At 38.9% G+C, this 22,670-nt stretch overlaps 1 protein-coding gene across 1 annotated transcript; it reads right to left on the bottom strand.

Moving 5' to 3' along the window:
* Nucleotides 1-1,202: 1,202 nt before the first annotated feature.
* LOC131466218 (N-acetyllactosaminide beta-1,3-N-acetylglucosaminyltransferase 3-like) lies at nucleotides 1,203-17,732 on the bottom strand. The gene is made up of 6 exons (XM_058639421.1): nucleotides 16,657-17,732; nucleotides 15,914-15,979; nucleotides 13,811-15,763; nucleotides 13,025-13,144; nucleotides 8,758-10,839; nucleotides 1,203-4,182 (listed from the first exon to the last, which is right to left on the bottom strand). The coding sequence occupies exon 6, from the start codon at nucleotides 4,170-4,172 to the stop codon at nucleotides 3,033-3,035; it is 1,140 nt and encodes a 379-aa protein (XP_058495404.1). The 5' UTR covers nucleotides 4,173-4,182; nucleotides 8,758-10,839; nucleotides 13,025-13,144; nucleotides 13,811-15,763; nucleotides 15,914-15,979; nucleotides 16,657-17,732; the 3' UTR covers nucleotides 1,203-3,032.
* Nucleotides 17,733-22,670: the final 4,938 nt, after the last annotated feature.

Genomic DNA, 22,670 nt, shown 5'->3' with positions numbered 1-22,670 from the left:
AGTAAGCAAGTACATACTTGCTTACTTGAGTATTGAGAAACGGCCAAAGTCAAGTGACAACAACTTTGCGTCATACGAGGAAACAGAAACAGTCTTTATTCACTAGAACGTTATGTTGCACACTATATAACGCCCTGTAAAGTTATTAATTTGAAAGAATCATGTTTTGGACTTTTGGGTAGTTTTTAGCGTTGTTATCGTATTGATAGTGCTCACTTAAATGTGCCATTTTCCTACTCAAAGACCAAGAAAACCTAGTTATATCATATAATTTTTATATAATTTTGTTTTACTTATTACGACATTATTTGTCTCCTACAGATGCATATTTCAACCTTAAGTACTACGCCCAAAGTTGAACGCTGCACGTCATGCTGCAAGCAATTTCACTGCCCCCTGTGCCTAAAAATGAAACCAACAAAATTGTCCAAGCTGCAGAGCCACTTAGAGGCACATAGGAAAGGTGGCATTTTATTTAAAGGTAAGCATAATGTATTTGTCTGTGTGTTTGTACTCATAAGTATGAGCCAATGCTACTAACTTCTGACAGGTTGTGGTTTGGCTGGTAAAAGGGGAAAAGGAAAATTAAGGGAATGTAAGTTGCAGTGAAGAACACATGACACCTCACTTTCCTGTGTGTCTTACTGTTCTGAAGTTATGTTAATGATGCACAGTTTTAGACAGTCACTTTCAAAAATGAAAAGTGTAGAATCAGATTCTCTGCTCTGCAAGTCAAAATTTATGTGAGCCAAATCAATAGCAGAAAATGTGAAAAAGTGAAGTGAAAAGTTGAAAACTTTAGAATGTTGCGGTTATTGTGTGTGTGTGTTTTGTTGGTGGTTGTTGTTTTCTTTGTGCGAGCTAAAACACTAAAAACGCTAATCATTATAATCATCAAAAAAAATTAAATAAAATAAAAAGACATTTAAAAGTTTGTTTTGTGTCTACTGTTTTCTCTTGTAACAGAGGTTATTAGTTATCTGGGTCATGTAACTAGGTATTCAGTAATTCACTTCGAATACACGAAGCTAAGTTCATTTAAAATCATCAACCCTCACACCCTCCATTGCCAAATCCATGTGGTCCGACAGCACAAGGTAAGAACATAGCACAAACAATATTAAGCAATTATTTAATGAATTATGAGGTGTTACATAAGATATGCCTATATATATATATATATATATATATGTATATATAAAAGTAAATCAATATGTAAATGGGTCCAACAGCGATTTTCAATGATAAATAATGGTATAGAAGCAAAGAACAGTCACAATAGGTTGGAGTGTAGATGCATTATGCCATAACACATTAAGGTGTACAGAGATTTATTGTTTCAAAATGAATTTGTAGTGCAGACTAAACTAACAGCTGTCCTTTTTACGAATTAAATTAAATTAAAATACTGGAGTAAAATAATGCATGTTTTGAGTAGGCTAATAATGTTTTAAGGGAATCATATCAATAGCTGTACATCTAGTTTGCACTGATTATCTGTAGAATAACCCTAGAAGTGGTCATAACGTTTTGTATTTTCTTTTTTTTATATAAAAAAAAGAAAATCCCTAATCCAGTTGAACTAGAAAGAGATACAGGTTTGGATACAGTTTTGCAGTCATGGATACACATAAACATATTTACATTGTATACATAAAATAAAGACCCAAGTAATAAACATGGGGAACGAAAAATACGTGCTTTTGAAAGGCTTCGAATCAACTTCCGGTCCTCACAGTGCAGGTCTGCAACGAATGGTCCTGACAGTGCAGGTCTGCAGCCAGACCCTCTCAAAAAAAGTACAAACAACTTCCTCTCACTGCAAAAAAAAGCCATTTCATAGAAGAAAAGCTTCGTCTTATATAACTTGGACCTGACCAGCTGAACATCGCCATAAAACAGCAAACGAAAGACAGGAGCTGGTATGAGAAGAAGGACTGGCTCACTGGTTGCACTCAGACCAGTGCCATGTTTTGTTTTCACATACATAATAAAAATACACAGAAAGGAAGAAAGCAATGAGCTGACAGGATAAACACCAGTTAACACTCTAGATAAAAAGAGATAAAAAGATGGCATCACATGAAAGCAAGTCTATAAAAATTAGTTTTAAGAAGAGATTTAAAAGATGACACTGAGTTCGCAAGCCTTATCTCCGCGGTCATTGTACAAAATGGCACCAGAACTCATGCTCATTACATCTTTTGGCAGCAGAGTCAGTGTAGCAGTGATTGTGGAGCTGTGGAATTAAAGTCTGCTGACCAGTCACTTAACCAGTGCAGGTTAATTTCAACTAAATCCATGGACTCTTTTTTATTTTATTATTTTTTCACAAGCAAATTTTGAAACTGGGTGTTTTTAAGTTGCTTCTACGGGTACAGTGTGGTGAAATAGATCATCAGTTATTCAGTCAGTCCAAACACTGGTATAGAGTGGTTTGATATCGATACACAGTACGGATGGACACACAGCAGTGCTTGAAGTCGGCCGTTATGTGCTCAATTAATTATTACGGCCCAGAATAATACTTTCCCAGGTTGCTCTACATGACGTTCACCTGATCTCGCAAGAGTCCAGTGTTTCTAGTGTCTTGAGTTTTTATTTTTATTGTTAAATAAGAACAATATCTATTGGAAGTGTTGTGATTAGTTAGTTATATTTACTGACTTCCTAAAGATATGGATAAACAAGAAGTTATTATGGAAGCAATTACATGAATGTTGTGCCAACCATAACAAAATGAAAGTACTACATGACGTTAGACCATTACACACATCCCAAGAGCAAGTGCACGATGCAAATTTGCAACATCTTGATATCCCATTGAAATAAAAAAACATGATGAAAACTGAATCAGGATCAGGTGTCATTGTCAACGAAGTGTGAATTGAATTAAGACGATAATTTTATAATGCTAAGATAACTTAGCTTGCATAATGAAAGACCTCTGACCTGATACCAACCCTAGAGTTGATGAACTGTGTGCAGCATACTGCCACCACTACAACCTCATGCTACTAAACACTGAAATATTAACATTTCAGTTTGGAGTCATGTATTCTTTGCCACATAAGAAATGTGGTTTGTGGAAGGAATCTGTGCACCAATAACATGTCTTTATAATAGCAAGGGTCATATTGATCCAGTTTAGTTGAGGGAATATTTACTCCAAGTGTCTTCACACCTATATGGTTAGAAGGCTTAAGTCCTGCTTTGGCCAGGCACATCCCCATGTAAGCATCATCAATGGGAAAAATAGGAATGGACTGAGACATGTTGTATATGACCATAGCTGTATAGCCAGACAGGAGGAAGCCCCCACCACCACAATAAGGGAGGTATGAATTTATCTTAACTTGTACAGGAACATAATATTTGCTATTTGGGTTTCTGATGGGGTCGCCACTCATTAAAGTGCCGGCAAATAGGTGTTTGCTTCCATCATTGTCCTTAAAGCTTTGGAGATACTCCACCATGTTGTCTGTGTTGGCAAAAACATCATCATCACCGTTCAGCAAGAAGCGAGCATTTGGACAGTTCCTCTCCATCCATTCGAGGAAGAGTATCTGCTTCAGTGTGAGGTTGAGGAATGTGTCCACAAAGTCCCATTGGAGAATGTCATTGTACTCACGATGCTCCATTTCAAGTAGTTTGTTCTGTCTCAGTTTTTCAAAACCAGTATCAGTTGTTCCTGAGATGAAGACCCTGTGAATCTTCTTACCATTGTGTAGCCTCTCTTTAGCCCAGGTTTTGCGCAGTACCTCTCTGCGTTCGTAGTTTCCGGGGGAGCTCTTAATGACAAGGAGGAGGAAGACATCTGCAGATTTATTTGCTCCTCCACATTTGTCTGGAACGTCCTGTAGCATGGGGAAATGCCGACAGTGTCGATAGTACAGAAAGTCTTTCATACGACTAGGAAGAGAGCTGAAATCTGTGACGTTCGCAGCAGATGTATTTTCTTGACATTTTGGCCAGGGGAAGACATAATGGCTTGGGGGTTCTTGTTTAATTTGACTGTCCTGCTCTTGTCTCTCATCATCATAAATGCGTTTGTTTATGTTTTCCCATTTGTGAAGGTTTTTTATTTGGTCACTATAATTCCTACAGAGACTGAGGACCAACACACCAAGACAGACTGCCAGCCAGAAAGTTCTACATCGGATTCTCTTCATCCTTGAATCTCTGCAGAGAAAAAAAAACAAATAAACACATTTCTAATCAGCATATCTCTGACAGGAATAAATAATTGAAGTTACTTTTTCAGTAATAGTCAAACGATCCAGAATATTAGCACTGTGCACACTGTCGTGCTCCTCCATCTTAACAGATGAAATGTGTTATTTTTGACAATTTAGCTAAACTAAAATAGACACATTGCTATGTTTGTGCTCAGCTTTCATATGTATTTTGTTGGCTTACACATTCGACCAGGGGTGCTCAGTACGTCGATCTACCAGTCGATCGCAAAGGTAGTGTGGGTAGATCGCATAACATTAAAAAAAATAGACGTCCCTTGATTGATAACCAGGGCAGCCAGTCAGATGACATCTGACTTTTTCTGACACTTAAGTCACTGCACATGTGCAAACAACGGCGCTAAGTGCAGCAGCAAAACTAACAAGATAGCTAGCGAGTTACCTCCAATTTCTCTTAAACTTAAGAAAGGGTATAAAAATGAGTGGGGGAGCTGGACCAAGTAAAAAGACAAACAATTATCACTTTCATACGGAATGGGAGGAGGACTTTTTTTTCACAATGACATTTTCGGAGTGCGTTTGATGATCATTTGGAAGTGTGCTTGAGGCTGGCTGTCAGCAGCTACTGTACGGACTATGCATCCCTGGCTGATTCCATTCAGTGCAAGTCATCAGAGTAAAGTCAGGTAATGACAAAAAATCTACATAGTTAATTGTGTTGTGCAATATGGGCTCATGTGGTTATGCAAGGTACATCAACATACATTGTACATATAAAGCATTCTCAATATATTTATAAATAAATATATGTTTTGCATTTTTGTAGTAGGTAGATCATTTTGACTTGGTAATTTTATAAGTAGCTTTCATGCTGAAAAAGTGTAAGCACCCCTGCATTAGACAGTAGATAGGGTTTTAAACTCTATAAATCTTTTTTTAAGGTCACAGTTAATTTAATGAGCCATTGAATTGATCATTTTAACCTATAATGACATCATTATACATTTCAGCTTACTGTATTCACTATTGTTGGTTTTAACATTCATTTACAAATCCATGGTTTAAAGCCCGAAGCAAAGGTGCCATCGGTATTCATGAAATCCGCTTGCGCACGACAGTAGCGTACTCCCATCATGCCTTTCGCTGTTTATGGACGCGCCGAGCAAGTCGAAAACGCGGACTTGTGCACATTGCCGGGAGGCATTATGGGAGTAACACTACTGCGCATGCTCTATGGGCCGCACAACCCGGAAATAAATCAGGAAGTCAGAAGCTTTTTTGGCATATGCACTTGGTGAGCAACTCCATAGGCAGACAGACTGTTGTGGACCAGGTGTGTGTGTGTGTGTGTGAATGTGTGTGGGTCCCAAAGGTGCTTTGGTCAGATGAGACCAAAATTTTACTTTTTGGCCAAAATGCAAAACGCTATGTTTGGCGTAAAAGAAACACTGCACATCCCCACTGTCAAACATGGTGGTGGTAGCATCATGCTCTGGGGGTGCTTCTCTTCAGCAGGGACAGGGAAGCTGGTTAGAGTTGATGGGAAGATGGATGGAGCCAAATACAGGGCAATCTTGGATGAAAACTTGTTGGAGTCTGCAAAAGACTTGAGACTGGGGCAGAGGTTCACCTTCCAGCAAGACAATGACCCTAAACATAAAGCCAGGGCAACAACGGAATGGTTGAAAACAAAAAATATCCATGTGTTAGAATGGCCAAGTCAAAGCCCAGACCTAAATCCAATTGAGAATCTGTGGAAAGATCTTAAAACTGCAGTTCACAAGCACTCACCATCTAATCTAACTGAGCTTGAGCTGTTTTGCAAAGAAGAATAGGCAAAACTTCCAGTCTCAAGATGTGCAAGGCTGATAGAGACATACCCCAACAGACTTGATGCTGAAATTGCAGCCAAAGGCAGTTCCACAAAGTATTGACTCAGGGGGGTAGATAATTTTGCACACCACACTTTTCAGTTTTGTATTTATGAAAAAAGTTCAAAAGCATGAATAATTTTCATTTCACTTCACGATTGTGTGTCCCTTAGTGTGTGTCTTTCACATAAAATTTCAATTGAATACATTAATGTTTCTGGTCCTAGCATGGCAAAATGTTGAAAAGTTAAAGGGGTGCAGATATTTATGCAACCCACTCGAGGCCGGCTCTACGCAGGGGCACGAGGGGGCAGAGCCCCCTTAAATAAATGTCTTGCCCCCTCAAATCAAAATTTTGGAAGTTGAGAAAGCACATTTTAATATACTCACACAATTAATATACATTACAAGTTGACAAAATAATCTGCAGTAGCGGAAAAATCTGCCGAAAAAGGGACACACACGATACAGTGTCGACTTCCCTCTCATCTCTCTGTCCCTCCGCTGTGCTTGTATTCACAGGCTGCGCAGCACAGACACACACACACACGCACACACCCCACAGTATGAAATGAGCCAAGACGTAGCCTGACAGTTTGTGCCACGGAGTGGGTTAGACTTTGAAGGAGCAGCGCCATGTCCACTGCATGTGACAAACTGAAGACAAGTGACCTGTGTCTGACGGACCCCTACGTAAAGCCCCGCCCCAGGCTGTAGTTCTGTACTGTTTTTTTTATAATCACAGCGGTTTTTATTGACTATAGTGTGTGAAGTCCTATTTTAGGTTAAAATTTATTTGAGAATTAGGCCATCCACTTAAGATAAATGTTATGTTGTTGGTTGATAAAATCTGGATGAAGGATGTTTTATTTTATTTTATTTTATTCATTTATTTTATTTTTATTTTTCAGTTCCCCCCCGAGGGATTGCCCCCTTATTGTGGTCAGGGGGTTTGCGTGCCTCAGTGACCTTAAGAGCTATACCAGCAGGAGCTTAGTCTTCAGGTGGGACACCCAAGTTGGACAGGTCTGAAGGTAGAAGCCTGATAAAGTGCAATCCACTTCTCCAGGTTGGGGTTGGACACATAGACCCCTTTCAATGAAGAAAGCATTGTTACTATAAGCACAGAATAAAAAGTGCTGGAGCATGATGTGTACACATGATGCCCTCTTCACATTTCTGACTGCCCCCTCATATATGCCTGCCTAGAACCGGCCCTGAACCCACTGTATGTCTGACTTGTTTTGGAGGAGATGGGTCAGGGAATATTTGCCTCAGCTGCAGGAGCGGCAGAAATGGACAGGGGTGAAGAGGAACCTTGTCGTGGGAGACCTTGTCATCATCATGGACGGCACAGCGCCTCGAAACTCTTGGCCGGTGGGACGAGTGATACAAACCTCCCCGGACCGAAGAGGACTCGTTCGTGTGGTGCGGATTAAAACCCGGAGCAGCTGCTTGGACCGGCCTATCACGAAGGTTTGCCTGCTGCAGGAGGCTGAAGCCATTTGAGGACATGCTGGCTTCAGTTGTGATACTAGACTCATCTTGCTGGATTTTGACTGTTTGACTTTGACCGGTGACACTGTGGGCCTTTGAGTCATATATATGATTCAGGAAGAAAGAAGATTTGAGCGTGGATTATTGATGGACACTTATTGTTGAGCTTTATTGTGGAAAGTCTGTTTTTTATGTGTTTATGTCTCCCAATTGGTATGTGTACACACCAGACAATCATTTACTGCTGGCCTCAAAGCACAAGAGATTAGAGAAGAAACAGTCAAAGACAAGCAACTACAAACAGTGATGGAAAACATTCACAGTGGGTAGCCCAAGGGGTCCTGTCCAAAATATTATCACATTAGATCAGAGCTAAGTGTGGCAAATGGACTGTTATTGAGAGACTGTAGAATTGTCATTCCACACAGCCTGAGGCCAGAGATACTTTGTAGACTACACGCGGGCCACCTGGGCATTGAGAAATGTTAAAGGAGAGCCAGGAATGCCATGTATTGGCTGGGAATCAACAAGGAAATTGAAAACATGATAGGAAAATGTGAAACGTGAGTATCAGAGCAAACAGGCAAGGAAGCCTATGCTGGTCCAAGATCTTCCCACTACTAAACTTAAGACTTTATTCTCAAAGTCTGTGAAAAACATTTTTCTCAATGTGGCCCTAATACTCTGTGCTAGTGATCCATTCTACATGCAAATAAATCAGCATTTTTTTTTGATAATACACATAACATATTATGCCAATTTCTTATGCGTTAAATGTTTTGAGCACATATGACCATATATTGTCATGACTCCATCAAGTAAATAAGACTCAAGAGCTGCCCCTGAAGATATGACCAGCAGGTCTATGGGATTTGTGCAAAAGGTTTACTATGAAAGACAGGCATATGGATCCTTGACTATGGCCCGGCAACCCACATCTTCAAACTCCTTTTATTTCTGAACTTTCAACACACAAACATCAGAAATAAGAAATCAAATCATATTTCAGGAGAGGAAGTAAGTTTCCATTTCAAAGTAACAATCTTTTGCCATTTACAGTTTTTTTCTTTCTTTTCCTTTCAATCAACATCCATTGTCCATTGTCATGGTCCACAACAAATCCACAGGAGTTGCGGACAGCAATAAAATGAGCAGGATTAGTAGATTAGGACTGAAAGTTTACCTTACCTTACCTTTGAAAGCAGCAGCTCCGTCTTCTTGTGTTTCTCTGAAGCTATAGAGAGTAGTATTGAATTCAGTGGGCATGTCTCAGAGCTGGTGTGATGATGATGATGATGATGCTGGGCGGTGTCTGTTTGTGCTGGCAACCAAAAGCTCCAAAGTTCATTCTTACTAGTCAAAACTACAGTTAGTATATATCTGTAATTCATTCATGTCATCATAGAAATCTCTAATTCCAGTTTAACGTCATTAGTCATAATTCAAGTTCAAGATATCCTTAAATTATCCTCAAATGAAGATTTCCTTTTGATGTATCTTGAATTACATTTCAGAATGTAGTTGTAGATATCTCAAAGAGTAATTCTACGTAGTTAATATAATATATAGTCAGAGAGATATCTAGAATTGGAGTTTTGACTAGGATAAATGATATCAAGATGACACCTGTCGTGCCAAGGTATCTCACATCGTTTAGTTATTGTTTTGGATTATAAAAGGTAGGCGTAATAAGCCTATGCTCTTTTGGTCTATAATTTTTCTCCAAAAGACCAAAAGACTGAACTAAAATACAGAGGATCAACATTGACCTGACGCTATCCTCTCTTCATATTCACTTTAAGTTTTTTTTTGTGCTTTAGGTTTTTTTCTTTCAGTCGTGCTCTCCCTCCTTCCCTCCCTTGACTGTGACAGCGGAAGTTGTCAAGTCGTTGTTCTGAGACTGACCGACGAGGATGTTTCTTTCATCTTTTTAGAGTCAACGTGTATGAAACCAGAGCACTGACATTAAGTTTTGACATTGTAGAAAAAGTTGCATTGACACTAAAACATTGGCACTGAGGGGAGGGGCTAGGAACATGAGAACGCGCTTTAATTGAGGTCATGCAATGTGTCATTATAGATATCTCTAATTCCAGTTTCCAGTTTAACGTCATTAGTCATAATTCAAGTTCAAGTTATCTCTAATTATCCTCAACTGAAGATGTCTATGTTGCCCTTTTTAGGTATCTTGAATTACATCTCAGAATGTAGTTGCAGATATCTCGACCTTGAGTTGTAATTACTCATTAACTATCTAATCAGCACTTTCATTGCTAGAGATGAAAGCTCTGTGTGTTTCTGATAATGCATATAATAGATGTTTGATTGAGCATAAAAACATCCAAACCATTAACTAACAAAAACCTGGTCTAAAAGTCAATACCGCTGTGTTTTATTGGCTATAGGCGTGTTCACCATGCACGCAGAAATGTCAGTTATATCCCTATCAGTGCAGGCACATATTTTTGCACAGGCACACGGGCACATCCTACACATGTCAACAGCGAGGTTACAGGACTGATATCTGCTGCTGAACTTCTGTCTGTCACTTCCTCCTCTTAAGAATTAGAATGAGTCATTTTTTTGGGGGGATGGGGTGCCCCTGAGCAAGGCACCCCATCCCCTGGCGAGCGAACTTCAGTTACGAGCCCAATTCCTTTCCTCTTGGCCATGGGCTGCCCTTGAGTAAATCATGGGTAAACTGATATAAATTCTCCAAAACTCCAAATGTAATATTAAATTCAGTGGGCATGATGATAATGGCTACCAATATCCCCAATGCCATTCTTACTAGTCAAAACTACAGTTTTATATCTGTAATTCAGTTTTTACTAGTAAGATTCAAACTATATTTGCCATTCATATCATAATAGAAATCTCTAATTCCAGTTTCGAGTTTAACGTCATTCGTCATTGTTGCGACACTAAAGGTCAATTATTACCTTCAAAACGAAAGAACACTCAGGTTTATTTACTCAGGGCGGGAAGGAGACGAAGTTCAATGATCATGAATAACACTTATTATTAAAAGTGTGCACAAGGTTGACATTGTAACAGAAAGAAGAAGGGAGCCCAACTAAAAAGGGGGATATAGTCTGAGGCTTCCTGGCTGGAGGAGGGGTTTGGTAGGGGAAGTGACATCCAAAAGAAAAAGGAGGACACCCCACACACACAGCAAAAAGTGACATGTAAACAAAAATCTTGAAAAAGGATCACAAAGCACACAGGGGACCACCACCACCCAGGAGAACCACCACCACTGTCGGCCTTCAGCACTAAGGGGAAAGGAAAACACGATTAAACGGGCTCAAATTTAAGGAACCAACAATCTTTTATAATGTGTGCCCACGAATGTAAAAGATCAAATAATAAACTGAAAAGTGTTAAATTAGATTTATAAATGAACCAAACAAAAGAAACAAATGAGTCTCTGGCCAGAGATATCCACTCAACAATTAACCAGTTTTAACTCAAATTAACAACAGAAATTCAACCATTAAACAGAGAGTAAATAAGTAAACAGTTAAACCAAGCCTTGCCAGATTGCACTTAAAACACTCACACACACAAACGCACACATAGAACTAGCAGTCTTAGCGAGTGGCTGAGAGTTCTGGCAGACTCGTCGCATCCAGTACGAGTGACAGCCACACACAAAGCACACACGTAGCAGCAGGAAAAAAGCTGACCACAGGCGGCCGACCGGATCAGAACCAGGCCGTCGGAACAATGTCTTCTGTTCTCCTAGTATATGTGGACTGAACTAAAATACAGATAATCCATATTGACCTGACGCTGTCCTCTCTTCATATTCACTTTAAGTTTTTTTTTGTGCTTAACGTTTTTTTCTTTTAGTCGTGCTCTCCCTCCTTCCCGCTTGACTGTGACAGCGGAAGTTGTCAAGTCGTTGTTCTGAGACTGACTGAGGAGGATGTTTCTTTCATCTTTTTAGAAGGAGTCAACGTGTATGGAACCAGAGCACTGACACTAAGTTTTGACATTGTAGAAAAAGTTGCATTGACACTAAAACATTGGCACTGAGGGGAGGGGCTAGGAACATGAGAACGCACTTTAAGGCTTTAAAAAGGGACTGGGAGTAGAGCCACCTCTGCTTCCCGCTACTACGTATTTATCCCTCTATTAATGAAGGAAACCACTAGATAAACATACAAATTAGTCATTGTTAAGTGCGGCTGCTTGCAGCTTCTCTCTTTCCTCTCTCTCTACCTCTTCCTCCTCTTCTTTTATTTACTTTGTTTTTAAAAGGATTAATTTGATAATAATCTCCACTAGAGGCCACACTCTGGATCTGGTTCTCTCTGACATTTCTTCTGTTGAGGTTAAGGACTTGGCTCTTTCTGATCATTTCTGTGTGTTCTTTGAGTTACAGATCATTCCAAATGTTCAGTTAACCTCTGTGTCTGTTAGGAAAAGGTACATTAATGAGAATACCAGTGCAAAGTTTATGGAGGCTATAGCTATGTCACCAACTGTAAATGCAGAGACAGTTGATGAACTGGATAAATTTAACTGGAAAATCTCAAATGTCATGGACGCTGTTGCACCTATTAAAACTAAGATGACCTTGAGCAGACAGAAAACACCATGGAGGAGCACTCTGATGGTAAAGGCCTTCAAAACAGAATGCAGGAAAGCAGAGCGTAAGTGGAGAAAAACTAAACTTCAAATTTACCATGACCTCTACAAACAAAGTCTCTGCAAACTATGAGTTACTTAAGGCTAGACAGCAACACTTTTCTGAAATTATTAATAAGAATATCAACAACACCCATACTCTGTTTGCTATGGTTGACCTACACAGATAGCTCCAGAACTCCTTTCCACAGAAAAATGCAATGAATTTGCTTCCTTTTTTAGTGAAAAAAAATCCAGTACATAAGGTTAAATATCATCATAAATCAACAAAACAATAAAATGATGCAATCCCTAAGACCTCCCAGGGATAACTCAACTATGATGTCAGTTGACCAAAAAACCATAGAGGAAACAGTCCAGCATCTAAAACCTTCAACATGCTGTCTTGATACAATGCCATCAGACTTTTTTAAAACTATTGTGAACTCTGTTGAATAATAAATAGCTCACTTCAATCAGGCACGTGGCACTGTGGATCACAGTATATTGTTGGAGAGGTTTGTAGCAACCGATAACGTAGTAACGGCTAATAATGTAATAACGGCCAATAACGTAATAATTTAAATGTAATAAAACCACTTACATTAAGATATTAAGGCTTATTGTCTCTTGCTGTAAATCCTTTTGCCAGTTTTTTTTGTCACTGTAGAGCTGAAGAACTACATAGGACTATCTTCAGGAGGGGGCAGTAGAAGCTAGAGGCAATTCTATTTGTCTTAAAATGCAGCCATATGTGAGTTGGGCAGCTGTGTTCTGATGAAGAGAAGGACATGTTTGAGATGTTTATCTGTTACTACAAGAAACCTTCAACAGGTGTCACAGCTCCAACTCTGTCATCCTCTGCTGATGATAGTTTGTGTCTCTTGTGTAGTGGTGGGATGTCATTTTCCTCTGTAGGTGGAAGAGTCTCTTCTGCCAAACACTCTATGAAAAAAGTACATGACATATTGAATAAACATATTCAGTATGTATGTCAGTATACATATGTGTACTAAAAGACAGGTGACTATTAGCATCAGAATTTGTAAATACAGAACATATTTAAGTTCTACTTAATATCTTCATTATATAGCGTTATGTTGTCTTCCAAAATAAATGCACGTCGTAACTGGTGACCGAGATTTATAACAGTAGGTGATGATGGTCTCATAGTAGAACTGAAACAATTAATCGATTACTAAATTAATCGAAAAATATTTTGATAATCAATTAATCGGTTTGAAGCTTTTTTCATGATAAAAACAAGATTTCCCATAGTTTAAGCTTCTCTAATGTGAGTATTTTCTTCATTTCTTTGCTCTGAATAACAAAGAAGTGATTAAAAGTTTATAATTTTGGTTTGTGGACATTTGAGAACATCATCACTTCCAAGTTTGACAAACACCAATCAACATTTCTTAAGGTTTTCTAATATTTTATGGACCAAACAATTAACTGAGAAAATAATCGACAGATTAATCGACTATAAAAATAATCGTTAGTTACAGCTCTATCTGATGCTGCTCTGACAGAGTAATCAACTAAACGTAAAGGTTCTGGACAGAAGCTTTAACTTGAGCAATGCTTCTGCTGAGATTAATGAATGCATACCGTGAGATGAATAGTGTCCTTCTCTGGTCTCATCCGTCTCATCTGTCTCATCATGACAAAGAACTGTGTCTGTGGGAGACATACAAAAAGAAGAGCAAACTAAAATAGAATCATGGTGGACAAAAGAAACGACAACATACCATCTGGACCTATGGTGATTTCATCCAGGTTTTTGCAATGGAACTCAGCCAGGCTTCCTTGCTCGAGGGTCATTAGAAGTTTGCTGACCTTGGCAAGCTGCAGTGCTTTCTCAGGTAGTCGATAGAACTCACGATGGACTTCAGAGTCATGCCCATGAAAGTTGGCCAACTGGTCCATCTCTGTGTCTGTCATGTTGAGGACTGTTGAGAGTGTTGCAGCATGTTTCCGTAGCCTGGTGGAAGTCAGTGCCTTGGGACAAGGTTGCACCACATGCTCCTGAAAAAGCACGGAGGCAATCCGAACCACGGAAATGCGCTTTAGCTGCTGGTCTTGCAAACATGTAGCCATTCTCTTCGAGAAACCCACAAGCCTTTCCCTCTAAAACCAGGAGTTCCAGTGCATTCAGCATTTTCTGAGTCACGAAAATTGGAACCGGTCTGCCTCTTTTCCCCAGATCACAATCCTTGTGAAATGTCTGCAGAGTCTTTTCTCTACTTCAGAGTGCCCAGTCCAAATCCTGGTGAGGATCGGACTTGTCCCTTGACAAAAATGCAGACAAGGGCATGCTTGCCACCTCTCCTTCCCTGCGACGGTTAAAGAGGATGATCTGTGCTAAGCACACCTTTGCCTATCCAAGTCTTTGTGGAAGGACTGTCAGAGAGTTCACTGATGCACTTATCTTGCTTTTGACTGAGAAACTTATGCAGTTTCTGAACATCTTCCGTCAACGGCATGTATGGCCAAAATCATTGGCAAGTGATGGAATCGCAAATTTATTAGAATCACTGTCATAGCCACAAGTCACCTTGCCAGCTTTGATCACCTGCAAGTAATTCTTTAGAATTATGAAATCCTCCATTGTTTTTAAGGAGGTAACTCTTCTGGCATTAAGAATCAGTCTTCCCATTTGTCGCATCTTTTCACACACACACTGTTGATTCTTGGCCGACATCCCACCCTTGTTCAATAGGTGCTGTCCAACATGGATGATGACATTATCATTTTTCACAACATCGGTGATCGGATCAGGAATCATGGCACTGATAACTCACCACATCCGTTTACCAACGTGCGAAGGCACAGGTTGCATGAATGTGCACATGGACTGAACACGATTCTTTCCTGGTTTGACAGGTATGGATGCAGGCTGAAGTTCGCAACTTCGCATGTGTCACCACAGGACTTTGTGTAAAAGGTGCTTGGCAGTATGCACAGTGCATGAAATCCTTCCCCTGTGCATCTTTAGTTGGGCATTTAAATGGAACCAACTCCCCTTTCCCTGACTCTATAACAGCAGCGTTAGCATAGTTGCCTCTGTTGCGAATATACTCTAACTGTTTCTTTCTCTCCAAGGAACCTTTTGGTAAACTAAGAGCTTTAGCCACATCCAGTTTATTATGATGTGCATGTTCTAGATGTCTTGCCATCTTTGCATAGGCCTTCTTGCAATACAAGCAATACTGTGTATTGTTGTACATTCTGTTGCCATTTCACTTTTGGGAAGCTTGCACAACTATGGTGTCAATTGCATCCTGACTTGAACAGGGTTCTTCACTCACACTGATGTCAGATGTACTGCTGTTGTATCTCAAGCTTTCAAGGTGTGGTGTCGTGGTGTCACACACTGGAGGACACATCGATTCAGAGTCATGACATAATTCAGTCAGGGGCCACAGTTTTGTCCCAATGACTGATGTGAGGTTGAAATCACTGTCATCACTTTTTAGAGGTGGAATCTGGCACATAATCATCTCCACTATCTGATGTAGAATCTTATAATTCATCAGGGTCTTCGAAATCTGTCTTCGAAATCTGAAAAAAAATGAATGGACTTGATGATACAGTGTATATTTGACATTAATAGCATACAATGTATAATTTAAACATAATTACATTAAGTGCAGTACGATACAACATTTCAATCAGCTTACTACTGATCCAGACACGCAATTGAGTACTTACTATGATACTTTTTGTTTCAAGTTTTGGGACAAAAGTCCCATCTTCATTTCCGACGTCTGTCACAATCTGTGAAGAATAGCAATACAACAGACCATTAAAACATCTTACACATGTTTGTAAAGAATATCAATAATGGTTACCAAATCAGCATTGTTCTATTGTAGGAATGTTTTAAGGTGTTAACACTGGCATTGTTTTCTGCAAAAGTATTGCCTCTTTTCTCAGTTTAACTCTAGATAGGGAAAGTATTATTATTCATATTACTTTTTATTTTACTAAAGACACAGCTCTGAAATTAAATACATGGTAAGAGAAACCAAATGTAAGAGATCAACTGCAGTGATTCTTCCTGCTTCGTTAACCACTCACTGATTTCACACCAACTGTAGGAACAAGACACACAAGTCACCACTTGTGGGGTCCGCTTGTTTAGATTAGAAGTCAAGACTTCACACAATCTACAAGCTCACACTGAGGGGGAAGTGTGTTGTGGGGACGTCGTAAATGCTCCTGAATAGAGGGATATGTAAAATCTCTACAAAAAGGTAAAATTGTGTCCTGAACATCCCATTATCATTAGCTATCTATATGCCTTATATTCAAGTGTTTGACAGTTTAGGATTCATAAGAGATTACATGATTATGCACTTATCTATGTCTATTCACCAACTTAAACGAAGCCAGAAACAACAAGAGTTCAGGATAAGTCTATGAATTCATTTTAGGGGCTTGGCATGACGTACCTGTTCATTAGACGTGATGTCATGGGTGTCATCATCCACCTGTGGTCCTGAAGGGACGTCAGCATGGGCACCATCCACAAAAGGGTCATGTCCAGCATGTGTGCTTGCCTGCAAATATATCATATGGAAATCTTTTCAATCTATGAACCAAAATTGATAATTTTAGGTAGCACTGTGTAATAAGTAGTTAGTCTAAGGGATTCACTAAAGATAAACTTATGAATTTGGAAACATGGTAAGAGAAACCAAACGTGAGAGAAGAAATATTAATATCAACTGCAGTGATTCTTCCTGCTTCATTAACCACTCACTGATTTCACACTAACTTAAGGAACCAGCTTTGTGGGGACATGTCAAACACACACTCGAGTCACCACTTGTGGGGACCGCTTGTTTGGATTAGAGCAAGTCAAGACTTCACACAATCTACAAGCTCACACTGAGGGGAAAGTGTGTTGTGGGGACGTCGTAAATGCCCCTGAATAGAGGGATATTTTATCAAATGTAAAATCTCTACAAAAAGGTAAAATTGTGTCCAGAACATCCCATTATCATTAGCCATCTTTCAGCATAATGTGAAATGAGTGTTAGGGATTCACTAAGGAAGTTATTCCAAAACATACGAAAATTGTGCAGAAGTTGCACGTACTTGAATTCTCCAGGGCCAGTCATCCTTTCCGTAGTCATAGGTCATTTCCTCCCCCTCATTTATGTCTTTGATGGCGAAAAGACACAAGTTCGGCTTCCTACATCGATCTTTTTCATCCTGCAGTTTGGGCCTTTGTGTTGATCATTAACTAGTCGCCCCAATGAATCGTCTTCTCTTGAGGCATCAATGCTTAGAATTCTCAATTACTTGGAGATATTAAAACGCAAAATACCACATCTCACAATGTCTTACCTTTCTCTGCATTTATGTATTTCACCTCCAGTTTTAAAGTTTTATCCATCTTTGAGAGAACATGATGGATGGCATCATTTGCCGGACTCACCCTTGGTGGCATTTCAAACTGCAGACAAATATCTACAAATAAGAGTGTCTCTGCTTCACTTCTAGTCAAATGTTAAGATTCTACTATTACTAACAATATGTTATTTCTTATAATTAGACATTTGATAAACATAGGGACTGCACATTTCAAAAGCTTGGAAAAAAAACTCCATGTCCACACTGGCAAACTGAGTGAATTCTAAGTTATCTGAGCTGTATCATTAATGATATTGAGTCAAAGTGTGCTGGCACTTCAGGTCATATCACACCACCTCACTTTTCAAACTATTACTTAATTTGACTAAAACTGTTGTGTGAAGAAACATTTAATTCCCACTTCAATTTGCTAGCCCAATATTACTAACTCCTTAGTGTTAGCTCACGTGATCGTCGCGTCATAACCAATTGCAAGCACCTGGACACGTAGCACTTAGCTAAGCTGCTGATTAGCATCCTTAACGTGACAGTTTTCAATAAACCGCGTCACGTCAGAAACCTCTAGAATTGATTGAATATGTTGCACATGCGACACTTACCAAACACAATCGTCTCCAATCTTGATTCTGAGCTGTGTGAACTTGTCCACGAAGCGAGAGACGTTGTTAACTGTTAAGCTGCGGTCAAACGTACAGCCAGCTTCCTGTGTGATTTCAAAGTAAAAGCCTTTCACCGGAAGTCAGAGTTGCACATATACCCTGTCGTATTTTATTGCAAAATTATATATCAGGTACAGAGCCTCTTTTATTAAACATTATTGAATAGTTTTTTTCTACAACTCATCCTCCACACTCAACTATGTCTTGTTGTGCAACTCTGTTATTTAGAATGACAAATTAACTTAAAATGCTCTTGAGTAATTTTATTGCTGCATCTCTTACTCACATACAGTGCAAGCCCGCCTCCCTTCTTCTTCTCCTTCTTCTTCTTCTTCTTCTTATTGTTATGCTTGTGCAGCTGAAAAAACAACATTTCCAATAAAACACTGAACATTTCATTTGCTCCTTAAAATCTTACTAATAGGGACCAGGAAGTGGGCGGTCCTAACGATATTTGGAAGGTGCGCGTGTGTGAAGCGGAAGGTGCAATTACCAGCGAAGGCCTTTAGGGGGAGCAGCTTCTCTCACACTAACACAAAAAAAATACAGAAAAATGCTAAAAATCACTTAGGCACCTTCAGAACCTCATGTGGAGGATAAAGCGGTGGAAGATGGATGGATTTTGATTCTACAGTAGAATCATAATCCATCCAAAACTGAACCCTACAGTAGAAACAGTAGAATATCTACTCTGTGTGTGTGTGTGGCCGCTGTGCAAGCACTGATGTTGAACTGTTGTTCTTCAGTCAACCTCATGTCCTGCAACCTGGAAAACCATTACAAGTTCCCTAGCAACCAGAGGGACACTGGTGTTACTGCAGTTGCATGTTGCTGTTGGAGATGCAGGCTTCTAGAGACCAAGCTGAGGTGACAACATGCAGGCATCATATCATTGTGTTTATATAAATAAAATAAAATGACATGGACAAACGGAGCATGACACACACACACACACACACACACACACACACACACACACACACACACGCGCACACACACACACAGACACTCAGTAGAAGTGATATGCTGCCCTCACCTGTCAGGTAAATGTGTTAGTTATTTCATGTCTAAAATTAAATAAATAAAATAAAACTCTGTGTATACTGTAGATTATTCATCAGGTAAGAATTTAGAATACTTTGGTTTTGGTGATTATGGTTTCTTTTCAGTTTTGTTGTTTTTAATAATAGTAATAATTAAAAGCATGCATTTGTTTTTATTCTTTCATTATTTAATTGCTGTGTTTCTTATTTATTTGACAACATTAAACTTTGTGTTTCTAACCTTAAATCGGGCTCCCTTTTCCCTGTAATGGTGCTTTTATCTGTGGTTGGATTTGCTTTATTTACTCAGACAGTTTCATTGCTTTGTGTCGTCACTGTCGTACAGAATATAACATAAATTGAATGCACGTTTTAATAAATTGCAGATGGAAAAAATTAACACAACTGATGCTTAGTGCATAGTTACGGAAGAGTATTAGGGCCACATGCAAAATAAATAAATAAATAAAACAGCATGAATTCTGAGAAAAAAATCGCACCTTATTTTTAATTCATTCCTTTTTTCTTTCATCCTCCTTTTCTGTCCATTCACCCTTTCTTTCTGTCCCTTCTCTCTCCTTCTTCTTAGTCCCTTCTTTCTATTGCTTTAATATTTTCCAGCCCTTCTTTCTTTCTGTCATAGCTTCTTTCTTTCCTTTCCCTTTTCTTTCTTTCCTCCATCCCTCCCTTCATCTCTGTCCTTCTTCCAGTCACCTCTTCATGTTCTTTCTTTCCTTCTCTTCCGTCCTCCAACTTCTTCAAATTCTTTCTTTCTTTCTTTCTTTCTTTCTTTCTTTCTCAGAAATATACAAAAAAGATATGAGACAAATGCAAAACATATACGAAAACAGAACAATGAAAATACTAAATGTAAACAGTGACACACAGCATAACTTTATTGATATAGTACCTTTTTACAAAGTGCTGTCAGACCAGATTCATAAAAGACACTTTTTTTTCTTTTCTTCTCACATTCTTATTAGAAAACATTTTTTGAAGAAAAGTCGACTGAGGTTTGACTCTTTGACCTGAGAATTTTATTATTTTTCATTTCTAATTCACATTTTCAAGTATTTTATTGGGTTTTGTTCCTTCAGGATTTATTTATATTTATTCAAGTGAATTTCTCATTTTAATCATTGTTACACGTAGCTAACTGCATTTTCTTTCTTCTCTGTTTTGCTTTGCATAAAAAACTGCTTTCGGAAGACAAGACTCTGCATAAGTATCATATACCCAACTGCAGGCACCAGTCCGCATAGTCCTGCATCAGTTCTCTGTGCTCCTGAGGTCAACAATTGCAGAGTCATCAGAGAACTTCTGCAGGTGACAGAAGGGGGAGCTGTGGGAGAAGTCTGCAGTGTAAAGGGTGAAGAGAAACAGAGCCAAAACTGTTCTGTCAAGAATCCTTCACCTCTGGTTCCTCATCCCGACCTCAAGGCAGATTTGACTGTTTGACTGATACGTTTGTCATCACTTCTAGCACAACAACATGACATGTCCTACTTTGAACAGACTGCTGTTTTAAACCCCCATAAGTCACTTCTTTGCTTATGACTAATCCATCCTGTCATCTTGCACAAGCTACCCTTTTTAAATGCCATTGTTTCTATGTTGTGACCACTTCCTGCTACAGAATCTTTTTTTTTTTTTTTTTTTTTTAACCTCAGCCTTCACATCCAGTGCTTCTTTGAGTCAGGCTCCATTTTACAATGACCAACAATGAGCCAGAGTCTTGACAGTGAAGCCTTTTCCTTTTATTTGCTGTTACTGTTGCAAAATATAATGACTGCGATTTGAATTCAGTTGATAATGTTTTGTAGTGAAGTTTTCCAAATTATTTTTTAAAGAAAAGATTAAATATCAATTCTATCAATAAGTTTGATCCAGATGTCTTTTGTCTAGTGTATTATTTGTATAGCGTATGTTTGCTGAACAGAAAATGAACCTAAAATCACCATCGACACCATGAACACTATAAAACTATAAAATAAAAACAAAGGTATGAGTGATCATCTCTGACTCTCAAACATATAAATTGGACTTGTTTTTATCATAAAACAAATCGATCGATTATATAATAATTACAACAAAAGCGAAAAGGTAAACAGTCTCCGCCTGCGCCTCTTCGACCCAAGTGCAGACATTAATTATGTGACATAAAACGTGACGCTTTCTCTGGCCAACAATGATTTGATGTTTATGACGTCATCAAGACATCATAACAAAACTTAACTCAAGTCACAAATGCTGTGTGACAATAAACTTAAAAAAAAGTACATTTACATTTAAGCAGACGCTTTTATCCAAAGCGACTTACAAAAGAGGAATAAGCTTCATAATCTTAGAAAGAGGAATGGTGGACTGATGGATGGTGAGCGTGCTGAGGTGGATCCAAGTGCAAAAAGAGATGTAGGGGGGAGGGTAAGTAAGGTAAAAATTAACATATTCAACATTGATATCACACTCAATGATTGTAATGTCACTTTGGATAAAAGTGTCTGCTAAATGACATGTAATGTAATGTATATAAACATCATCACATTTTAACTACTTTAACCTGAACCTGTCTCTTTACAAACGTAAGTCATTAACAACCTGCGTGCACTGAAAATTAAGTTAAAAAAATAAATAAAATGGATTGCTGTGATGAAGTCCTCACTTAAGAAAACAGAACTATCTCCATAAAGACCAGTTGGCAGCCTCTCTTTTTCAATGTTGCATTAATAGTATTTGAGTTGGGCACACTGTCTGACATTTGTGTGGAGGCATGACTGCATTCTAACATCGTCACCACCACCACATGATATATAACAGCCGTTTTTGCCTCTGCTTGCTGCAATTTACAATATTATCCCTTAGAGCTCACAGTGCATCCTTGGTAAATTGCAGTGGGAATGATACACAACTCCTTATATGGACATCCTGCTATTTGTGTTAAAAGGTCACGGCTATCAGAGCGACCTGTCCTGCCTTTCGCCTTATGTAAGCTGGGATTGGCACCAGCGCCCCTGGCAACCCTCATAAAGCAGTCGAAGATGAGTGAGTGCCCTCTTGAGTGCTGCAGATTTCTGCAAGATTTCTTAGCTATATGTATCCTCAAACTGAAGAGCACCATGTTGTGCTTTTAGACACGAGACTGGAGGACTCAAATGCACGACTCAAAGTCAAAGTGCATAAGAAAACAAGACATGAGTGACTAAACTTAACAAACTTGACGTGATATTACACACCAGAGGGATAAATCTTAGCACCTTTTTATACTCCTGCAGCAATTTGCTTAAAGTGTTGTATGTGTCTGAATGAGACTAAAAACCCAACTTTTATACACAATATTATTTTATTATGGACAAAACTCTAAAAACAAGAACTTATCTATCCAGA

Source organism: Solea solea, chromosome 9 (genome assembly GCF_958295425.1).
Source record: "Solea solea chromosome 9, fSolSol10.1, whole genome shotgun sequence".
Lineage (NCBI taxonomy): Eukaryota > Metazoa > Chordata > Actinopteri > Pleuronectiformes > Soleidae > Solea > Solea solea.
The sequence above is the reverse complement of the archived record's forward strand: the minus strand, read 5'-3'. Positions and strand labels throughout refer to the sequence as shown.

Coding starts and splice junctions, on each gene's coding strand:
- LOC131466218 (XM_058639421.1), bottom strand. CDS start 4,172: ATGAAGAGAATCCGATGTAGAACTTTCTGGCTGGCAGTCTGTCTTGGT.